The 18,885-nt window shown below is 40.6% G+C and overlaps 1 protein-coding gene across 1 annotated transcript in view; it reads right to left on the bottom strand.

Annotated features, from left to right (window-relative positions):
• Positions 1 to 18,885, bottom strand: part of SYT12 (synaptotagmin 12) — a 140,681-nt gene that overhangs the window by 6,850 nt on the left and 114,946 nt on the right. Inside the window, exon 7 of the mRNA XM_082270719.1 lies at positions 4,337 to 4,470. Coding sequence (XP_082126845.1) covers positions 4,337 to 4,470 — 134 coding nt within the window. The remainder of the gene's footprint in view (positions 1 to 4,336; positions 4,471 to 18,885) is intronic.

Raw genomic sequence — 18,885 nt, 5'->3', positions numbered from 1 at the left:
GACATCATAGATTCTGGCAATTTAGACATCAGTTCACTGGACTAACCTCACAGAAGTGAATATGACCCAGGGGCATAAACTAAAGCACATGGGACCAGCACCATCTATCTGAATAATGGTTTATTCAGCCAAATATAGCATACACACAAACAATTTAGGATAAAATACATGCACATGCAGTTCCAGAACTTCTATCAGATTACTGTGAAAGGATTCAGTGATCAAAAGGTTATTTTCAGTTGTACATTTGTCAATAATGGGACTACCCTTAAAGCAAATCTGTGAATGTAACCACTACTAAACCATCAATACCTGTGTAGTAAATGCATCTTGAGATGCCTGAATGTCCATTCAGATTTTCTGAAGATGGGCCCCTGTGTAGGACGCACCGACCACCGGCCACCTTCACCAACTTGTGACGAATGGCTGATCAAACTCGCTGTCCCTGACACACAATGATGGCACTCTCAGCCTCACCCTGCACAATGATTTTCCAGCTCACGGAACCACAATTTAAGCACCAGCAGACTAAAAGCGATCGTTGGATTTCGTTAACTACCCAGCTAATCCGTTATGCCCCAAATCAATCACTGCCACCAAATATGATAAATATCAACATTCACAGTAACAAGAACTACTCTTAAAAAATGTCTGTAATATCCACTGTCACCACAGGCAGAAGTATCCAGAGATTTAGGCTGGCCATACATGTTCAATTCACTTGTACAATTTTCCTTTAGAAAAACCATATAATATGAGCTCAAATCTTAACAACTTTCATTTGTGTTCAATTAGGACAAGCCCTTGCACTACATAGTTTAAGGTAAATCTAAAGGAAAATTGTACAAGAGCATTGACCATATATGGCCAGCCTTAAAGTACAATAGCGCTCTTCAGAGACTGGGACTCCTAAAATTCTAATTCTGTCTCAGTGCATTATCATTCCAACTGCTTAAAAAAAACATAAAGATAAAACGGTGCAAACAAAATATTTACAGAAAGAAAAAAGTAGTACAAAAGAAAAAAAAATAATAATGCAACAGAAAAACCAAAAAGGTTTAAGAAGAAATATGAATAAATACTTAAAGGGGGTGTAAAGTCAGAAGGTTTTTTATCTTAATGCATTCTCTGCATTAAGATAAAAAAAAACCTGTGTGCAGCAGTCCCCCCCCCCCCCCCAATGCTCATGTGAGCCCCCTCTTGATCCAGTGATGTTCATGACTGTCTCAGCCATCTGGGGCTCCCCTCCTCATTGATTAAGCCACAGCAGCGGGGCCACTGGCTCCTGCCAATCAAAGTCAGGTAGCCAATGAGGAGGGGGGGGGGCGAACCACGGCTTTGTGTCTGAATAGATACACAGAGCCGTGGCTCGGCTCGGGTGCCCCCATAGCAAGCTGCTTGCTGTGGGGGCACTCAATGGGAGGAAGGGGCCAGAAGAGCCAAAGAGGGACCCTAAAAGAGAAAGATCTGGCTGCTCTAAGCAAAACTATTTGCACAGAGGCGGTAAGTATAACATGTTTATTATAATTTCTTTGAACAAAAAAAAAAAAAAAGAGACTTTACAATCGCTTTAACAAAGTCCTGGTTTAGCAAAGTCCAGCCAATGGGCAAGATGGATCAGTGGCTCTCATAAATTGTGGCTGATGTTCCTTGTTTTTGTCTTGTTTTTTTGAAAATTTTTTAAGATGTTCCTTGTTTGATGGTTAAAGAGAGCTACAAAATACTCAACAGTCTCCCTTTTCTGGTCCCTGAGGAGGGTGTTGACAGAAATGATCTTACCAGTGAGAAGGTCTGAGGAGTTGCAGATGGATGTCACTGCATTTACAATTATTCAGCTGTCACACCCTTAGATACCGTTTTTTTAAATGTAATAATATTTCAAGTATATCTATTGTCATGATCTGGTAAAGCGCATATTTTTACAGCATGCAATTTCCATTCCAGAGATACTAAATATTATATCCCTCAGATAGGCAAGTCACCCAGGTGGTGGAAGATGTCTATTTTGCTTTCTGTATACGATAGCCTAGACGTGTGATCTTGATCTGTTCAGTATTTTCTTCCACAGTCGAATATATAATAAATAGTAATGTAACTTTATCATGTATGTTTTTATTTATGTGTAGATTTTGAAACTTTGAGTTGGAGAAGGGTTCTTTTGCGAGTCAAGAAGAATATCTGTCAGCATACAGGTCTAAATGGCTTTTAGGTTATCAATGAACCCTGCGTAAAACATTTTATTGCACGCCATGTAGTCCTAATGGCTTTAAATTCCCTAAGGGTTTAAAGCATGGCAAAACTAACTTTTTTACAGGTTTACAATGGGCTAAGACTTATTTCTCCCAGTGAGAAGTGCTGATAACCTTGGCATATTTTTATTTCTAACAGACATTGAGATGATAGGCAAACTCTGACATACTGCAGTGGTCTGTTACTAATTTCCTGCAAAAGCATTCGATTAGCTATTCACAGCTTTAGCAAATCCCTGTTTATTAGTTATCTGATAAGGCAGCCCATACATGGTTGAATCTCGGCCTGGGTTAGCAGGAACCGTCCGAGATTCAAATTGTTATTGGGCAGGCTGAATGTACCAAATTCATTGATCAACTTTGGTACAACCAGCCTGCCAAATTCTCTTGCAATTATTGCTAGCGGCTGCTATAGCTGCTAGCGATAATCACTGTCTTCTCTCGGTGGGGATTGCTCACCCCCCCCCCCACAGCAGGATAGATTCCCCTGCCAACACTGCCTGTGTTGATGGGGGCAATCGTGCGAATTTCCATGGATTGCAGGATAGATATTTGCTCCATGTATGGCCTTCCTAAGTAATGGTCAGCAGAATGGTTTCTGCTATCCCAATATTCTTGTGACGTGTCCAGACCCTTAGCAACTGTTTACTGAAATTAAAAACCTATAGAGATGCACTCTTGGGATTATAGCTAGTTCTGAAAGGGGGGAGGGTTACAGCTGCTCTGTATCTTATTTAAAAAATATACCTGATCTCTTACCCAGTTTTGGGGTGCCCATTTGGCATTCTCATCACACCCCCATTGACCCCAAATATTGGGGTATACTGTCATGCAGCCAGCGTTGCCTACATGATTCTATCCTCGGAGCACCACTATTGGTTAGTTGTGATCGTCACTGTGATGGAAGAGTAGAAAAGCTAAAGAGATGAGCTAAGTTGTCAACAATAACTGGGACAGATCAGCTTCTATCCTAATCAGGAATGCTTTATGGTTAGGAAGTGTAGAAAGGAAGAAAGAGCACACACAAATGGTTCCAACACCTACTTATTTTTGGAAAAATATTAGGTTGAAAAACCATCATGTCTAACCTCTTTGCCTCCCAGAGATGATTGGTTAAGTGCATGAAAAGCCTGATCCATGGATCATTTATCTGCTCCAGACATTTTCTGCCATCTACTGTCCTACTGTCTATGGGCACCTTTAAAAGGCTAAGATGTAGTAGGCAAACAATGCCAGATCATGCCTTATTGCAGTGGCAGGTTTTTAAGGGATCTGTAATTTCCAAGCCCAATCATGCCATATGGGTGTCAAGGGTTGTGTCTATGCAAGTACTGCACATCATAAAGTAAGTATTTGCATAGTAACCTCAAGGAGCTCCAGTGGTAGACAGGTAGAATCTCAAATATAAAGATATGCTTGTGGTTTTTGTCTTTTAACATTAACAATATAGTAACTAAATATTGAAAATCAAAAGACAAATCTATCCCTTTAACTCTATAAAGCAAAGGCAAACAGGCTGTTCATTTTGAAAGCAAAGTTGCTCTTTGCAAGGGCATTATCCCCAGAGCCTAATGAGCAAAGTAAAGCTCTGCTTAGTTCCATCATCTAATCATGATGGAACTCAAAAATGCTGTTTTGTTTTTTGAATCCCCCTTACACATGACTGGGTATTCTTTGCTAAGTGAAATTTCACCACATTTACTAAGCACTGGGAAAAATTCCCTTGCAAAGTTAACAACCTATTTGCCTTTAGTAAATTAACCCCTAGGTGACAATGGTGGAAGCAGAAGGATTCTAAGAAAGCTATCTGTAAATAGAATTGAGGGTTCGGTAGTAGATAAGCAATAAATGGTTAACTGTATTATCCTGTTCTTCTTATAAATGTAATTTAATACATTTATCTAGCTATGTCATGAGGGTTGAGCATGAGCTAAAGCTACAATAAGCCAGGAATACAAATGTTCCTTTTGAAAAATAGCACAATGTATTCACAGCCACATTTTCAATCTCAGGCTCCCTGGGAGCTGCTATTCTGAGGATTCTGTTGAGAGGAGTACGGCCTTTTACGTATGATTGTGATGACTCACCTGCAGTACTATGGCTGGTACAGAGAAAATCATGGCTTCATTAAAGACCGGATTTCTGTCGTCCCGCTTCACTGCGGTCTTTTTCTTGCTGATCTTTCTGCCGTCTTGCAGAAGGTACACCTTTACAAATGGATCTGGGAATAAAAAGAAACACATTCATTTGGATCAAGAGTCTGTCTGCACTGTCTGCTGACACCAAAAAAGCAGATTTTGCTTGTGACCTGCAAAACCTTAACAAAGAGTGTAGCGGAGGCACAAACTGAAATGCCCGAATGTCTGGAAGTATATAAGCTTCCAAAGATACAGTATTTTTCATGACCATTATAAATACGAACAGTGCTTATTAATTTAAAATATATTTTTGAATAAATATCATTTTTCAATTTACAGTAACTTTTTTATTTACTCTTTTTGATCTCCATGTAAAGCTGAAAATGTATGTTACTTGTATTGGGTGACTATACATCTGACTGTATTATTGTCTTTTGCTGTACCATAGGGTGGCCAGATGTCCCCGCTTCAGGGGACAGTCCCTAGGAAAAAGTGTCCCTAATTGTATTCCTGATATCTTTCCAGCTTTAATAATGGTGTCCCTGCCAGGTGCAGGGTAATCTGCCTTACCAACACTTGGAGCAGGAGGAGGGAGGAATTTTTGATTGGGAGGCCCTCTGTGACTTCATTTTGGCCCCCACACTCTACTACTACTTTGCATGTTACGCACTTTTGACTCAGAGCAAAGTAGGCATAGATGTTAATAAACTATACCCCTTTAAGACACTCACACTCTTTGCATAATTTGGCCAGACCCATCATTTATTGTAGCATGCTTTGAATGCTACTGTTATCCACACCCCATGCTCCATCCTTGTTCCACCCCCAAAAAAAGTGGGCATGGTCAGTGGGGTGTCCCCAGATTTCATTTGGAAAATCAGGTCACCTTACTTTACCATTATTTATGTAGTTCAAGAAAAGAACCTGTCTGATTCTATATAAACTGATGGGCTGTTTAGGAAAATCCTCACATTACATACAAAAATGGTACCCCCAATAGTTTGGGACTTTGTATGCCACTAAGACACTGAAAAAAAGATACAACCGTGTATAAATTAATTACAATTTTATTACATAAGAAATCAAAAAAAATCATACATAGACATGTATATATCTAGCAAACAACTAGATATATGTGAAATTAAAACCTGCATGCAAGGACAGACCAGTATCCATACAGAAGACTCCTAGGCACCATTGGTGGAAAGAACCGGACAGGACAGGTCTCTTTTTTTCAGTGTCTTAGTGGCATACAAAGTCCCAAACTATTGGGGGTACCCTTTTTGTATCTATCTATCGGGATGATGGCCACTAACACTGGGTACTAAGTGATAGGATTTAATAAAATTCCTCACATTACATAGTTTTTGTAAATCTAAAAAAAAAAAAATATGTGCATTTTGTACAAATAGACTGTAATGTTTAGGCAGCTCAAAGTGTCAGCTGAATCTCTGCCCTATGGTTCAATTTTGCCAGTTTCTGTTTTTTGTTTTCTGCTCTTCTAAGGTTGATGGGCCATCTGGCAGCTCTAAAAATGCCAAAGGGGTTAGTGTGGTTAACAGTAAAGTGGGGCACCCTAAACCCCCTTTCCTATCAGTTTTGGGCCAAGCACAGCCAAATTAAATATAGAAAAAAGGTTTTGTTCTCCTGGCCAGTAGACTTTATGAAACCTGCAGTCAAACCAGCTGCCGTTGAAAACATTGTCGTTAGGAAAATCTAATAGAAAGTGATTTGTCTTACATAGCAAAGCAGTCTCATTATTCTTACTCCAGCCTGTTCTCTCTTAAATATAAATAACTAGACAGAAACAACCAGAACTCACATTTAGAAAACTTCTTAATGCTTATTGGTATTCTAGGAGTGACATGTTAAATATGCCAGAAGCCAAGCTGTAATATATCTGCTAGCCAAAAACAGTTCTGCAAGTTGATAAATACAATGCCTGGGCTCTAGGATGGATTTCCAGCCAACATATTTCCTTAATGCTAACACTTGAGATCATTACTTTTGTAGTCACCTTAATATTCAGGAACACGCCATTAGACACATATATCACCCCTATTGGCTCTTCTGCCTGGCAAGTTTTGTAGTATTGCTGCGGTAGTGCAATACAAATAATGAAAATATATCTGGGAGAACTTATGTCAATGGTGTTCCAAAGATGGCGGCCTTCTATTCTACCCAGGGTCAGGTTTCTATTATGTGACCTCTTCCCACCCCACAAAGGCTTTATTCTACGTCCTTCTATGAGAAAGAGATCTTTATGGCTACAAAATTCCACATGCCTCATCCAACATAAAATATGTCGTTTTTGTTCTTGAAAACTAGGAAAAAAGGAAAAAATATACTAAATGTACTGATTATTAGGCAGAATTGTTTTTAAGATCATGGGTTCTCAACCTTTTAATGGTTACAATCCTCCAAGGTTGGTGATTTTTCTCCATATTCCCTTAGCCATATTTGTCAAAATTATCATAATCACTAGTCCTATTAGATACCAGTATATGCCATTTAAATATGTCATTAGCTTTTATTTTACATATGGAAAGCTTGGAAAAGCACAGCTGAAGGTAAATCATAGAGCTTTTATCATATTTATTAATATTAAAATGGCTAACCATAAATACACAGCTTAGTTACCACTAGTGAGATTGTTACTGCTGTTTTTGTACAATGAAAGGATAGAATCAAAGTATAGTTACTGACAATGTTACCTGCGTGTCATCTAACACATCATTATAGTTTGACTTCAGGTACAATAATTCAGAATCCTGGTTTGATTTTGTTTTCAGTTATTCAGAGAGTTCCATATTCCCATTATTTGGTTCCCATACCCCTTATGTATGGATACCCCTGCTTTAGGTCTATGTGTTGTGTTTTTGAATTTAAAGGCTGACAGATAGCAAGGATAACTTGCCACAAATTTGTGGCAGTGTTGAATTGTAAGTCTGTTGACATGACTTAAAGCACAAGTTCTAGTTGACACTTTTCCAATTTGTAGCAAATTTGCGTGGCAAGTCTCTAGCAAGAGCAAAGTTGCAGTATTGAGTCTACAGTAACAGCTCTGCAAGTCTACAGCAACAGCTCTGCAAGTCTACAGCCACAGTGACCCCATGTGGTGGGATGACTATTGCACAACATACCTGAACCAGAACTTGCAGCAGACTTGCAGAAGGTTTGCAAAGAAAGTTGATCTGGAGTCATGCAATGCAGACTTGCTGCAATGGTACAACAAACTTGTGAAGCCTGGCAAGTCTAACAATAGGTTAACCAGCCTTTTTTAAACTTGCAGCACAATATGTGGGATTTCAGGTAAAAGAGATGGTATTTTTGGTTGTAGACAACCAAAATCTGGAAGAACAAACAAATCAGCGGATAACCAAAGTTCAGGTTGAGCAACCTAAGAGTCACCATGCCTTGCCTCATTATATCATAATTCAGTCAGTGCCTTTGATGATTGACAAATGATCAGGATATGTAGGTCTATCCTAGTGGGTCATAACAGACTGGTTTTTGCAGCCTCAGCCCGGTTATCTTGTGACACTTCTGTAGGTGTTGTGCCATAGGTGTATACAGTATCTATTTTTTCGGTTCTGCCCTATCTTTTTTTGCGCCTTGTTTCAATTTTTTTCCTAAATATTGTGTGTTATTTTTATGAATTCTCCCTGCATCACAGACTTAGATGCTTGCCTTACTAAGATAAGGTTTATGCCTTTAATTCTTGTCCAAGTTTTGCTTTTGGGTTGCATCTACCCTGTCCTGTTTCCTGGCGCTGTTTCTGCATTCTAGTCCCTGTTCTGTTACTCTGTCTTTAACCCAATGCTTCTCCGCTACTCTTCAGTTTTTATCTGTGTCTAACCCACCCTTTTTCAACCAGGGTGCCCAGGCACCTTCAGGGGTGCCTTGGCAAAACTCCTAAAAATTGCCCATAAATGTATACAAGCCAGCAGGGGGATCAAGCCTGCCTTTTAGTTACACAAAGCCACAAGTTTTCATTGTGCATCATTACAACCTCCTTACCGCCAGTGTCCTAATATCCTATTAAATCTTTGGTTGATAAGGAGGACTTCAGGTGCCTGCACAACATCCTTGCATGTCCCTCCCCTTCCCCTCTCTGTCAGCACTGGGGTCACATTAGCTAAGTGAGACACACTGGAGTACTAGTCCATTCCAGTGTACAAAAGTGTATTTGCTTTGGAACGATAAATAATCTCTAACATTTTAAATGGATAATCACAGAAGTTGAACCACAGTTCAAGGACTTTGTAGGCACAACCACACCAGATAGGATAAAATAAACAAAGTTTTATTGATGCACATTAGAGGGTTAAAACTTCAAATTAAAAACCAATGTAGCATTATGCACCATATATCGTTAAAGGTGGTGAACCAACATGTAGAATGTATTACACTGAAATGTTTACAAGTCCTATTGAATTGCAGACTATAAGTCAAGGATAATATGGGGCTCCTCCACCATTTCATATAAAGCTCAACATGTTTCGCAAGTTTTGCCTCTTCAGGAGCTAAGTTGCTAACATAAGAATGTTACCATAATGGCGTAGGAGAAATAGCGGACGAGGATGGGGAGAATGTCTTAGACATCTGCAAAATAGTATCTCCCAAACCTTCTGACAGCCTTACTCATTTATACATTCTACACAGGTCCTACTTAATGCCAATTGCGCCTCTCCAAATACCGGCCGGATTACAATCCAGCATGACCCAGGTATGGCGACCCTAGAGGCAAGTTTTACCACTTCCTATGGTCCTTCCCCTCCATCGAAGGGTACTGGACACATGTGGTCAAATTTCTGCATGACCAAATGCGCTCCGCTCTAACCCTCTTCCCCAAACAATGTCCATTGTGTCTCCTCTCCACTTCTGAGCAGGATAAACATCTCAATATTTTCCTACAAGAGTCATTGTTTATGACCAGAATGCTGATCGCTATGACCTGGATCAGGGGGTCATCCCTGACCATCCAGCAATGGATCCTGGCTGTCAATGCCACCTTCCCTTACAAAAAAAGCTTTATATATCCACAGAAAGCTGCCCTAACAAATATCATAAAATTTGGGATCGATAGCTGGAGAATGTCTCTACTTGTGCAGATTAGGAATGAGCCACCTTGTAAACTTTACTGTGTAATCATTGTGGGCTCCCCATACACACCCCACACCTACAGTAAGCTTCTATATGGGTATATGGGTTTAATCATGTAAACTGAGGCTTCTGATATTTTTTTTGTTTATTATCATCAATACTTGTCATTTCTCTGCACTCTCTTCTTGGTAATGCAAGCGAAGAACCAGCTCTGTATGACATTCTCACTGTGTACACTTTATATATGGTGCCTATTGCACTATTATACAGTATGTATGTCCCTTCTTTATACAATAAAGAGTTTGTTTTGATCAAAAAAGAATGCAAAACTAACATCGAATGGGGACAATCCTAGGCATAGCATGCCCAACAGAGGATCAACGGCCCAGGGTCCATTCAAAATCAGGTAAGAATATGGTAAATTTACACACAGAAGTAAAGAAAGACCCTCATAATTAATCCTCTTGTTCCAATAATTCCTTCCCAACAGAATACCTGTCATACATCACGGTATGCCCCCTGAAAATCACAAATACCTGCACGATAGATATATACGTGCTGATGCCCAAACTGGGAAACCACCAAAAATGAGGCTACAAATAGGCCAAGGATAGGGCACAAATGGGAAGGCCTGGAAAGAGTGTCCACCCTGCGAGAGGTCCCCTACCGACTCACTTATTCATTTAGAATTATTTTGGGACACGGCATTGTTGTATTATTGAGGTTGCCCAATGTGCCTCCCAATGGCCCCCTGTCCTTTTTATTTCTAAACCTCGAATGTTGGGTATCTTACATCTGGAGATGTTGCTGCATTATGTAAAAATATTAGTTTAGTTTTGTACATTTTTAAAATGGGGTGCCTTGAGGTTGTATATCATTTTAAAAGGTGACTTAAAAAAGATTAAGAAGCGCTGGTTTAACCTTTTTATCCAGTTTGTGCTTCCAATTACATTCTCAGAGGCATCTCATACTGCAATCTGATCTCTGTCATTGCCTTCATTGGTCTTTGTTATCCTTGTTCCCCTGCTGCACCCTTCAATCCTTTGCTCACTTTGCCTTCATATGCTATATCCTAACAGCTTTATTTGCCTAGGCTTGGGTGGGCTGGTTGTGCAGTAATTACCGTAGTTGGTGGGGGGCTACATATCAGTATGTATAACTAGTTCAAATCAAACTATTATACAGAAAAAAATATATACAAGTCAAACTATGGGCCTGTTCCTGGATTATGTGGCTCTTCTCTCACTGTGTAATCTATAATCTCTATTCTCCATTCGGAAACCTTTACTGTCAGGCTACCAATCCCATACAACCTCCTTTTTTGGGGATTTGGAGCTCCTATTTAGTCTCTATCATCTGTATTGTGCTTTCTAGCTCTAGAAGTCTTGAACTCCCAAGCATTAACCCTTGCCGCTCATATTTCGAACTATAAAATGAAAACATCTCAACACAAAACCTAATCCTTTGTAAAGATTTGAATGAGGGAAGATATATTATATTACAAATAAAAGATTTCCTTGACCACAAGTGGTTGACTTCATTCTCAATGCGGTAGTACAAAATATATAAAAGCTATATATAAACCTTTAAATAATACAAGCTTTCATAATAACCCGAGCCTCAGTGACCTCAACCATCTTTCCAAAGCTTTAATGATAGATAGCTGTGCTGATTATTGAGGAAACCGTGGGCTAATTATGACTGGCAATTTATAATCCCTTTTTATTTAAATGAGAACTATTATTCCAAAAAAATTATGTTAATTGATGTTCAGAAAATATTAAACATACACTATATTATGAAAAGTATTGGGACACCTGCCTTTCACCCACGTAAACTTTAATGGCTCCCCAGTCTTAGTCCAAAGGGTTCAATATTGAGTTGGCCCACACTTTGGAGCTATTACAGCTTCAACTCTTTCGGGAAGGCAGTCCACAAGGTTTAGGAGTGTGTCTATGACAATGTTTGACCATTCTTCCAGAAGCGCATTTGTGAGGTCAGGCACTGGTGTTGGATGAGAAGGCCTGGCTCACAGTCTCCACTCAAATTAATTCCAAAGGTGTTCTATCTGGTTGAGGTCAGGCCAGTCAAGTTCCTCCACCCCAAACTCGCTCATCCACTAATAATGTAGTCTCAGATGGATGAGGGTGTATGTTGCCACCATCCCATAAATCTTGAAAAACTTTAAAAGTGTAAAACATCTCCTCTAAGTTTGGGATTTTAGGGGTAAAAATCAATAGCATATATTAAAAAAGCTTGTCCAGACATTCCCTCTTCTTGCGGACCGTTCTGGTCTTATCATTCAACATTTTCTCCCTGGGGGATTTTTTCACAAATGGGTGAAAAACAACCATACTACCTCAACAAATGTTATTGAACAGTAAATTCAATCTTCATGTCTATGATGTGGATATGTATGTATTTTCCTTTTTTTCTATAAATTAAAAAAATACAAGCTTTTTTAATATATGCTATTGATTTTTGCCCCTAAAATCCCAAACTTAGGGGAGGTGTTTTATACTTTTAAAACTCGCTCATTCATGTCTTTATGGACCTTGCTTTGTGCACTGGCCCAAATCATTTGGAGGAGGGGGGATTATGATGGGGGGTTGTTTTTCAGGGATTGGGCTTGGCCCCTTAGTTCCAGTGAAGGGAACTCTTAAGGCGTCATCATACCAAGACATTTTGGACAATTTCATGTTCCCAACTTTGTGGGAACAGTTTGGCATTGGTCCTTTCCTGTTCCAACATGACTGCACACCAGTGCACAAAGCAAGGTCCATAAAGACATGGATGAGGGAGATTTGGGTGGAGGAATTTAACTGGCCTGTACAGAGTCCTAACCTCAACCCGATAGAAAATCTTTGGGATAAATTAGAGTGGAGACTGCAAGCCAGGCCTACTCTCCAACATCATTGCCTGACCTCACAAATGTGCCTCCTGGAAGAATGGTCAAACATTGCCATAGACACTCCTAAACCTTGTGGACAGCCTTCCCAGAAGAGCTGAATCTGTTATAGCTGCAAAGGGTGGGTCCACTCGATATTAAACCCGAAAGACTAAGACCGGGGTGCCAATAAAGTTCATGTGCGTGTAAAGGCAGACATCCCAATACTTTTGGTAATATAGTGTATGAATTTGAAGCATATCTATGGTCAAAATATAAAATAATATATTTATTTTGACATCGAGTTTCAATTATTTCTAGCCTATTTCTATTAATTTGAATAATTTTAAAGTTTGTAAACTTTTTTCTAAAGATCTGCACACATTTACTTCCTTGAATTCTGTGACACGTATTCACTAAGCCCTGTAAGTAAGCACCGCTGTAAAGAGGAGTTACTCCCGATCAGCCCAGCTGAATAAATGATAAGGTGCGGCCTCAGCCTACATGTCTCCATCAAATCACACACCCTGATGCATGTTGCCCCACCTACCAGGGCTTAGTCATATCCTTGGGCTATGCCCAGGGGCTCCAGGTGCATAGGGGATGCCCGCAGTCCCTCCCCCCCAACAGGGGGGATCATGTGTGTAGTGAACACAGCAGGTGATGAGTGCATCGGGAGGTGGAAATAGCTGGAACCGATCCTTTATGGCTCTCACTGCAGCAGCTAAAAACTGCTGCACTGAGAGCCACAAAAGATCAATTTCAGTTATTTCCCCCATCCACTGCATTGATCATCTGCTGTATTGACTACACACAGGATCCCCCCTGTTGGGGGGCTGCAAGGGTCCCCTGTGCACCGAAACTGAATTTCTCTCGCTGCCTGCCTTTCCCCTCTCCTGCAGCACTGCCGGCTTCCCACCTTCCTTCTCCCACCAACAGCAGCTGCAGACACTATGCTTAAGTTTATGAATGGACAGCAACCTCTGCCTCCTGTTGGTTCACCTGCAGTGTAGCTGAGGCTACAGAGAAAGGGACTGGGGAATATCAAAAGTGAGACTTTATTTAAATAAAAGCAAATTGTAAAAAAAAAAAAAAAAAAATTAAATATGTGTAAAAATCAGACTAAAATTTCTAATCAGACTAAAAAGTATATTTGGTATAATGTAGCCACACCAACTGTGTGCCACGGCAGACTATGCTTGCCGCAGGTCGCCATCTCCCATAGAGCCCCACTGCATTACTTTGCCCAAGGACACATGATGCTGTTAGGGTGGCACTTTTAGGAAGCAGAGTCAGTATAGGAATCACTGCTTGCAGGCAGTGAGGTACCATGGGACATATAGTCTTTAGAAATCACAAGTATATAGCAGGAGAAGCTTAAAAGTGTGCAGGGAATCCAGGAAACTGTGGAAAGAGATTGCAAGCAGACAGGCAGAGATTTTTCTATTAAGCTTATATTAGGTTGTCAATAAAAACAATTGTTTGTATCTTTATAACAATGCTGATGTTAAAAAATGAAAATATACGCTGTGACCAATAGATCTCCTTTATCAACCAGCAACACTGTCTGCACTGATGTCAACAAAGTGTTTACAACATTAAAAATTCCGGGAGTCACAAAAATTAGGATAAAAATACTATAGATGGAAACACCTAGAGGTAAATCAATTATTTCCATAAAGTCCATCAATCTGCTCAAGATTGGGTTAGGTCATGGGAAGGGGGCAAAAAATAAATAAATAAGTGCACCTTGTTTTAAGTGCACTTAACCATTAATGCCTGTCAGGTCTCCCTTTGGGGACACTTCCTGTCTTGTAGCCACAACAGAAAATGAAAGTTAAACTCTGGTGTGTGAGAAGCAGGGCTTTTTTTCAGCGGGAACGCAGGGGAACGCAGTTCCGGCACCTCCAGTACTGAATCTGCTGTATGTAATTGCAAGGGGTGCTGGGGTGTGTGGGAGGGTCTACTGATGCTGGCTGCTGGGGGATCTATTGTTGCATCGTGGTCTATTGTTGCTAGAGAGGTCTACTGTTGCTGGTTTGCTGGGGGTGGGTGGGTTTATGTTAGGGGGGTCAATTGTTGCTGGAAGGGATCTGCTGTTGAGGTGGGGGACCATTGATACCAGCTGCTGAGAGATCTGTTGTTGCTGCTCAAGGTCTGTTATTGATGGATTGGTATTTTTTTTCAGGGGTCCATTGTTGCTGGGGGAAATCTATTGTTGCTGGGAAGGGTCTATTGCTGCTGGCTGCAGGAGATCTATTTTACTGCCTTTCTTGTTATCATTGACAAATTCCATACAAATTACTTAGCACCACAAAATGATACTTGGCTGTGTATTCTCCAAAAGGCCCAGTGTGGAGAGTTGGATGGGGGGTGTAATCAAGAAATGGTGCTTGGAAATAGGTAGGGGGCAGATACAGGAATTAACTCAGAAAGAGGAGTTCCTGCACCTATTCTGTGAGAAAAAAAGCCCTGGTGAGAAGTATCCTTTTCAGTTGACACTGAAATAAGTGTCCCCATTGGAAGGTTTCTCCTTCAATTCTGCTCTGGTGGCAACATTTCCCTCAATTTCCAGGTAAAGTGGTCACCCTGACAAATAGAGAGGGCAAATCTCTCTAGTAGAGACACAGATAGCAATAAAAACCTGACAAGGGTTCTAAACCCTTGCCACAACTTTAGATACATTTTAATCATTTTTTTGGGGGTAATATTGCATCTCATATGTAATTTTATGCATGGATTAGCTCAAATTCGCGTCCATTTACACCAGCTGCTGCATTACAACATTACTGTGTTTGCCTTGTCTTGTGGTGGGACTGTGCTGGAATAGCTGCTCAATGCAGTCCCACCACACCTAGTGTGAATGGAATCTAGAAGTGGTTCTAAAGTTAAAACTTTTTTTTACCCTAATGCATTTCCTACATTAAGGCTAAAAATGGCCCACTACTTGTTGTGCCCCTCCCAAACACCTGACTCCGCCACCGATCTAGTGCTGTCCCGGCTGTAGCACTGCTGCTCCCCCTTTCTCGTCTCACAGGAGACACCAAGAATGTGGAGAGCCAAAGGGCTCCTGGTGCTGCCAGTCAAATCGTATGAGGAGGGAGCAGAGGTTGTGGGCGACCTGCATTGTGTGTGTGGCTATGGACACTCACAGCCCAGCTCCTGTCCCCTGCCAGATCCTGCCAGAGAGCGCTGGCAGGGGATTTCCAAAAACGGAGGTAAGGGATCGCTCAGGGCAATACGATAGCACTCAGCAGGTAAGTATAACATCTTATTTATTTAAAAAAAAACAACCTTTACTATCGCCTTAATGAGATGAATTCAGAGAAAGTAAATGCATAGCTTTGTTTCTATTTCAGAATATTTTTAGGCATAATATCAAAACATCTGAAAAATGCTTAAAGCGGAGTTCCACCCATTTTTTCTTTTTATAATGTGCGTTTTAAGCATTACAAGCACTTTCTTAAATGCTAATTTTTATTTTTGCAATAAAATAATTTTTTTCTTCTTTTGTCGGATGCACTTCCTGGTGCCTCTGCCTAGGCGATTACGTCACTAGGCGATTGCAAGGGTTTCTGGGATAGTGGCGTCATGTATCCCAGGAGTCCTTGTGAATCACCTAATGACAAAACTTTGTGTTATTTGCAGACCAGAAATGACACGCTTGAGAGGACCGGGATGTCATGATTGACATGTTCCTATAGCAAAAGGCTGGAACTTCCGCCGACGCTGTCATTGCTATGGCAACGTGTCAGGAGGTAGGCGAGCCGCGCGGTGACATTACTGCGCAGGCGCGAGAACGGGAGGTGCATACTGGGTGGGTAGCCAGCTGCACCTAATCCTGGAAATAGATTCTAGAGGGCTTCAGATGCCCACAGTGGACATGGACCCTGCCAGCTTCTGAGATCACAGGTAGTTGTTCTTTATTTAACCACTTCTGGACTGAAAGATTTCCCCCCTTAATGACCAGGCCATTGTTTTCAGATTTAGCACTGCATTACTTTAATGGACAATTGCACGTGTGGCACTGTACCCAAATAAAATTGATGTCCTTTTTTCCCACAAATAGAGCCTTTTTTTGGTGGTATTTGATCACCTGTGCAATTTTTTTTTTTTGCGTGCAATTTTTTTTTCTACGCTATAAACAAAAAAAGAGCGACAATTCTGAAAAAAAAAATCAATATTATTACTTTCTGCTACGTATATAACATTCCCAATAAAAAAAATTTGAAAATCAAATTTTTTCATCATTTTAGGCCAATTTGTACTTTGCCACATATTTTTGTTAAAAAAAAAATCCCAATAAGTGTATTTTGATTGGGTTGTGCAAAAGTTATTGTGTCTACTAACTAGGGGAAAGATGTCATTTTTATTTAGAGACAGTGACATTGAGGCAGACAGATCGAACCCCTAACTAACATTTTTGACACTTTTGGAGGGACCAGTGACATTACTACAGTAATCAGTGCTAAAAATATACACTGTTACTGTTAAATATTGACACTGGCAGGAAAGGGGTTAATCCAGGGGAGATCAAAGGGTTAAATGTGAGCCTAGGGGGTGTTTTCTAACTGTGGGGGTTGGGCTTGAGAAATCAATACAGAGACCTGTGATTGTAAATAGGAGGAACACAGGGGCTCTGTGTTGATAGCTGAGAGAACAACGGTCTGCTGTGTTTACAACAGCAGACCGCCGTTCTCTCTTCACGGGGAGCATTCGCGGGTGTCCGGCGAATTGCAGCCGCCGGCCCTGTGGATCAGCCCCCCCGCTGGCGAGTGGGCACGCATGCCCCCAGGATCGCTTCCGCGGACCGCAGTACAGGTACGGTGTTTCGTGGGAACCTGCCGACTATAACTGCAGTGGCTGGTCGGCAAGTGGTTAAACTGAAACAAAAAGAAATACACTATAGACACCAGCTAAATGTGGCGTATAAAGTTGATCAAATTACAGCAGAGTTTAAAAAAAATTTGATTTGGGGGCTGCAACTCCGCTTTAGAATATATGCTTAGCTTATTTAAATTGCCCAATATGCTCAAGAGTCAGGCCTCTGGGCAGGATATTGTGAAAAGTAAAGCATTGCTCAAAATCAATGAGCAGAATTAGCAATGTGTGTTAATCCAGAATTCATAGATCCAGGTTAAGCCCTGGTAGTATTGTTTGATTTGTAATTAATTACAGAAAATTGTTCTGGCAATATCAAAGTCATGCCTAAACTGCTGAAATGTTTTGAAGCCTTGAGCTGTAACGAGTTGGCGGTCATGGCAATAAATAAAAACACATATTTGGCATAGTGGTTAACATTGGGGTTTACGCATCGTGGTCTATTAGGAGAAAGAGTCCAAAAATCATTCAGGAAGAATTAGGTTACTGCAGAAAAACATTATTCGCACAGAGGGGACCTGCGCTTTTCTAGGGAGTTCAATCCCAATCTTTTAATAATAGCTGGGGCACAACTATTCATTAAAGCGATTAAACCAAAAATGTTTTATATTGCAGCTTATTAATTATTAGATGTGGTGGTCTTATCCGTTTTCTTTTTTTTTAGGCTTTTTTCCCCCTCTATTTTCACCTGGTGATCTGGCCAGTAACATACCCCCTTTATTAGTGGGGCACAACTCTGGATGAATGCGCAAAGAGGGGTACCTTTGGAAAGCAGCATTGTCAATCTGGGGAGAGGGGAGTGTTAAATATGCTATCAGATTTAAATACACTAACAAATTGAAGTCAAACTCCAGCTAACACTTTAATATTTTTGGATTAAAGCCCCGTACACACGTACCGAATGTCGGCCGAACGATCGGCCGTCTTTTGTCCGGTGCTGTCCTGTTGGCTGAAAAGTGCAAAAGACTGCACACGAATTTTGTCGGCCAACAACAGCCAACTGCAGAAGTGATGTCATGTGATGGTTAACTTTCCCTGTGTTTTTTCTTTTCTGAGCATGCCCAGTCTTGCTAATCTGCTGTTTGTCGGCCAACAAAAATTTTATAGCCTGCACACCCGATTCTGTTCGGCCGAAAAGTCGCTGTCGGTTGTCGGAAGCATCATACTAACAAGCCGACAATCGGCCGATCGTTCGGCGGCCAAATATTTACGGCCGACAATCGGTACGTGTGTACGGGGCTTGAAGGTTTTACATAAATAAAAGCTGACCATTGTAAGCACTCGTGTTAGTGTTAAATGGTTTGTCTCATCTCCAAAACGAATACATTCTTCCTGGAGAGCTTGTTTTTTTGAAAAACAATAGACTTACTGGTTGGATCAGAAAATAATGGCAAGAAAGCCTAAAAAGGAAAATGAATCACATCACATCTAAGAAATGGTAAGCTGCAATATAAAAAATAATTGCTCTTGTGTTTAATACATACATAAGGACAATTTATTGTATTTAGCGCACCAGAACATTTTTTCACATTTAACTATGAAAATTATTTTCTTAGTTTCTTCTGTACCTTCTCTGTTCCCTTGAAGAAGAGAGTGTCTCGAAACGTGTTGATATTTAGGAATA

The sequence above is a fragment of the Pelophylax lessonae genome, assembly GCF_965119305.1.
Source record: "Pelophylax lessonae genome assembly, chromosome: 10".
In the NCBI taxonomy this organism is placed as follows: Eukaryota; Metazoa; Chordata; class Amphibia; order Anura; family Ranidae; genus Pelophylax; species Pelophylax lessonae.
This window is presented reverse-complemented; position numbering and strand designations above follow the sequence as displayed.